At 43.6% G+C, this 5,000-nt stretch overlaps 1 protein-coding gene across 1 annotated transcript in view; it reads right to left on the minus strand.

Moving 5' to 3' along the window:
- Window positions 1-5,000, minus strand: part of LOC122259898 (venom phosphodiesterase 2-like) — a 17,676-nt gene that overhangs the window by 1,339 nt on the left and 11,337 nt on the right. Inside the window, exons 7-14 of the mRNA XM_086546641.1 lie at window positions 4,565-4,796; window positions 3,482-3,563; window positions 2,966-3,101; window positions 2,476-2,658; window positions 1,882-2,113; window positions 1,258-1,440; window positions 658-862; window positions 104-257 (exon numbers count right to left, since the gene is read on the minus strand). Of these exons, the coding sequence (XP_086402767.1) occupies window positions 104-257; window positions 658-862; window positions 1,258-1,440; window positions 1,882-2,113; window positions 2,476-2,658; window positions 2,966-3,101; window positions 3,482-3,563; window positions 4,565-4,796 (1,407 nt within the window). The remainder of the gene's footprint in view (window positions 1-103; window positions 258-657; window positions 863-1,257; window positions 1,441-1,881; window positions 2,114-2,475; window positions 2,659-2,965; window positions 3,102-3,481; window positions 3,564-4,564; window positions 4,797-5,000) is intronic.

Consider the following 5,000-nt stretch of genomic DNA (forward strand, 5'->3'; position numbering starts at 1 on the left):
TAAGCAGAGAACTTAAAGCACGAAGACAAATGTTATAATAAAATTCTCCAACTCAGACTAGAGAGACCTCACGTAAAACAAATCTTTCAAGGTCCGTACTTACCAGACAATTGGAAACGGCGGTCCTCTGAGGATAGACGAAAGCAAGAGCGTCCACATAGGCAGGTGGACAGTCGTTCATGTGTCGCACCCAGACGCTGCATCTACTCACGACGAGGAACTTGTGTGTCGGTAAAGCCAGGCCTCCGTTGGGGTTCCTGTGGGAGCGAGAAACCGGGGGACGAAAAGGGAGATGGAAGGGGGGTGATGGAAGGGGGGAAGGGGGGAGGGGGAGGGTAGGACGATGAAATGGAGAGATAAGAGAAGGGAATGAGAGAGAAATGATGTTAGATAAGGAGGAAGTTTTTTTTTATTGTTTGATTTTTTGTTTTTATGATAACTCTTCAGATATTTCCGAATGAAATTCTAATTCACAGTTTCAACAAGCACCGCTATAAACATTTCTAAAATAACTTTCATGAATCCGAGATAAGTATACCATAGTCACATTACACATGAATGAAGCCAAGTAAAACAAACGACAAATAAATGAAAATCACCATAGCACACTATAACACCACAATGTCCCAACACACCACAAGAAAAACCAACAAGTACCTGACAGTGTACAAGTCGTCGGCGAAGGTGTCTGCGTCGTGATCAAACACAGGTCCCGCAAGCACGTTGACGACACCGTACTTTTTGACCCACGAGTTCACGAGGTACAAGAGCTGCTGCCAACGCTGCGTCAGTGTTGGCGTTTGAGGGATGGCGTTGCTCATCAGGAAAGGCAGTTGGTTGGATTCTTCGTGACAGGTGAATTCTGTGAAGGGATCAGGATGCTCGGTTTGAGGTTGGGAGTTTTGGATGTGTTGTTGTATTCATGGATTATAGCACAGGAAGAGTAAATATCGGAATTAAGTCTTTATTTGACTGTGTTAAGACTTAGAAATCTGATCATGCTATTTCGCCGTCTTACACGCACAAAAAAAAAATTATATAAAACAAAAATCTAAATAAAATCAACTCTTCCAGGAAGCATAAAACATCACCTATTACCATAACGCATCATAAAAGAATGACACAAAAAATATATGACACATGTACTAAAGGATGTATGACACATATGCTAAAAGACACACGTACTAAAACCCTAATAAGATAAACACTTCCACTTCCACCACCAGTCCCACCATCCACATGACGTCCAAAACTAACCCGGGGGAAAGAGAGGCTGCTGCGAGTACCCTTGAAGGAGGAGGTGGAGATACTGGTAGCAAGAGGACCTCTGATTCATCGCCAGCCGCAGGTCGCTCCGCCAGGGGAACCTTCTGGCGCCGAAGCTGGGCTGCCTGATGGTGAAGCTCGTCCAGAGAGGCATTTTCAAGATCGGTGAGTAGGCTGGGTATTTGGGAGAGGAATGGATTAAAGATTTTAAAGATATTGAGTGTGATTGATTGTGCTTCGAACAGAGGAATGAATCTCCACAGAGGGATGTAGTGCGTAGGCCTGCGTAGTGACAGGAAAATTAGTTTAAGTCTATAATCTTCCGCATTTTTCTTTTCAGTGAATGTCATCACGTACGGATACATATAGGTAAATAGCTAGACAAATAGATAGATAGGTAGATAGATAGATAGGTAGATAGATAGATAGATGGATAGATAGATAGATAGATAGATAGATAGATAGATAGATGGATAGATAGGTAGATAGATAGATAGATAGATAGATAGATTGATAGATAGATAGATTGATTGATAGATAGATCGACAGATAGACAGATAGACAGATGGATAGCTAGATAGATGAAGAGATAGATAGACAGATATGGCACCTCACCCGTAATAAAGTTGGGCTGGGTTAGCAAGACAACCGCGTTCCTGATAGGTCCCATCTGCGGCACACCAAACGGCACGTGAGCATTGAACACCTGAGGAAGGTCCTCCTCGGCCTCCCTCAGGACCTCCAGGTACTCGTAGTCTTTATCGAAGTCTCCCTCGCAAAGGGGCTTCACGGATCCGTATCCTAGACCTTCCTCGCGGGGGGCAGCTATAAGTGGAGGAGGGAGTTCCTGTGGGGTTTTGGGATCGTTGGTTGAAATGTCCTGAACTCGCGTCTAAAGATAATGCGTATCTCAAAATGTGAGATACTTTTTTTTTTATTCTTTTTTGCTAAACTGTTCAATGTACATGAACGCTGCAGCTAATTCATCAACTTAGCACGCAGAAAAAAAACTAAATAAAATTTTAAAAAATAGATAAATAAAATAAAATAGATTAAAAACTAAATTAAAACACGCAGAAAAAAATAAAAGTAAAGAATAAGATAAATAAAACAAAAAATAAAATAAAATAAATCAAAAACTAAATTAAAACACGCAGGAAAAACTAAAACATTTTCACAAATACGTCAAAAACCCAAACAATGCCCCACCTGCATGACAGCTGGATACGCGGGCGGGTTAACCAGCATGTGGTGAAGAGAGCCCCAAGTCCCATTGTTGGGAGCTGGTGTCACGCCGAGCAGATGGCACATGAGGTTATACAACTCAATGTTCTGGAAGGCTTCCACTTCAACGTTGCGGTGGAACGATGGACCGTAAGCCAAGAAAAGAGCCTGGATGAAGATGGAAGCAGGATGGATGGATGGATTAGGATGTAGTCGAGAGAGATGGATTATTTAGATTATTTATATCGGTCGCTAGAGGCTAATATTTTTTTTATTGTTGGTATTCTCGTATTTTCGAAGCTTTGGATCATAAGTTTATACAGTAAATACCAAAAAATCCTTTAAGAAAGACAAGTTCATACAGTAAATACAAAAAAAAATCCTTTAAGAAGAACAAATATAATCATAAAAAAACAGAACCCCCGCGATATTTTATCCCAAACCAAAGAGGTTGAAAATAGGACCCGCTTTTTACGTTCATATCAGCAAAGAAGTAGTCATAGCCGTGGTCACCAGCGTCTGCCATGAATGTCTTGTCAGCTCCTGCGCTAAAGCCTGGGTTCAGATCCAACACTATGTCTTCCACACGTCTTTGGTTTCCGATGTGGAATCTGTGGACCATAATGGGCGTCGTTTTAGAATCAGGGGCTGTTCTGTGATTTCTCTTCTCTTCTCTCTCTCTCTCTCTCTCTCTCTCTCTCTCTCTCTCTCTCTCTCTCTCTCTCTCTCTCTCTCTCTCTCTCTCTCTCTCTCTCTTCTTCTTCTTCTTCTTCTTCTTTTTTTCTTTTTTTTGTTTGAATCTTGTCTATGTTTAAGTTCCTTTCATATCAAAGTGTGATTGAGTTATCTTTTTACCTTTTCTTTCTTTTCTTTATTCTTATTTCTACCAATATATAGCTTACTGCAATGTTTATAGATTTATGATATATACTTTGAAAACTTATAACAAATAACGAGATTGAAATAGATGGATTCTAAAGACAGTTCTTACCTGATCGGAAGGTCCTTTTTCTCGTAGACTCTTAATTCTTGTCTCTTGCATGATAGGGCGTTCATCATTTCGTTCTTCGTGCCTGAAATATTGCAGGCCTTCAGAAGACACATCTCCCAGTACTCACAAAGTGTTTATATAGTGATTAAACAACTTAATCTAGTCAACTTAATGTTCTATATACTATTTTTTTATCCTTACTTAAATTGGAATTATGCAAATTGTATTCAAATAATGATTAAACACTTTAATTTCAGTTCTGCTTCTACTTACTCTTACTCAATCTCTCTCTCTCTCTCTCCATCTATCTATTTACCTCTCTCTCTCTCGCTCTCTCTCTCTCTCTCTCTCTCTCTCTCTCTCTCTCTCTCTCTCTCTCTCTCTCTCTCTCTCTCTCTCTCTCTCTCTCTCTCTCTCTCTCTCTCTCTCTCTCTCTCTCTCTCTCTCTCTCTCTCTCTCTCTCTCTCTCTCTCTCTCTCTCTCTCTCTCTCTTACTCTCTCTCTCTCTCCATCTATCTATTTACCTCTCTCTCTCTCTCTCTCTCTCTCTCTCTCTCTCTCTCTCTCTCTCTCTCTCTCTCTCTCTCTCTCTCTCTCTCTCTCTCTCTCTCTCTCTCTCCTTCTCTCCCTCCCTCTCCCTCTCCCTCTCCCTCTCCCTCCCCCTCTCCCTCCCTCCCTCCCCCTCCATTCCCTCCCTCCCTCCCTCTCCCTCTCCCTCTCCCTCTCCCTCCCCCCTCCTCCCTCCCTCCCTCCCTTCCCCCTCTCTCTCTCTCTCTCTCTCTCTCTCTCTCTCTCTCTCTCTCTCTCTCTCTCTCTCTCTCTCTCTCTCTCTCTCTCCCTCTCTCTCTCCTTCTCCCTCTCCTTCTCCCTCTCCCTCTCCCTCTCCCTCTCCCTCTCCCTCTCCCTCTCCCTCTCCCTCCCTCTCCCTCCCTCCCTCCCTCCCTCCTTCCCTCTCCCTCCCTCCCCCTCTCCCTCCCTTTCCCTCCCTCTCCCCCTCCCTCCATCCCTCCCTCCCTCTCTAATCAACTCCACCTCCGCCCTCCCTCTCTTTTATCAACTCCACCTCCGCCCTCCTCGACCTACTCTGCGATCCATCGTTGGGCGTAAACCTGCTGAAGATCCCGTCCCAGAACCTCGTGCGGTTTTCGATGTTGGGGATGTACTGATCCAGGAACAGCGCCTTGTCCTGGCCAGCCTCCGACATCCCGTGGTCAGATAAGACGATCAGGTTGACGCAAGAGAGCAGCTTCCGCCGCTGCAGTCCGTCCACGAGGAGTTTTATGATCGAGTCGACGCGGGTGAGCATCTGGTCGACCTGCGATGGGAAGGATTTGGGTCTGTGAGGGATAGTTGTTTTTTTGGTGGGTTTATATTCATGCTTTTGCTCTATCACTATTTTTTTTTTTTTCTCTCTCTCTCTTTCTTTCTTTCTTTCTCTTTCTTTTTTTTCTCTCTATCTCTCTCTGTGTCAATGTCTCTCTCTCTCTCTCTTCTCTCTCTCTCTCTCTCTTTTCTCTCT

Source organism: Penaeus japonicus, unplaced genomic scaffold (genome assembly GCF_977035675.1).
Source record: "Penaeus japonicus unplaced genomic scaffold, GWHDUDI00000001_assembly GWHDUDI00000018, whole genome shotgun sequence".
Lineage (NCBI taxonomy): Eukaryota > Metazoa > Arthropoda > Malacostraca > Decapoda > Penaeidae > Penaeus > Penaeus japonicus.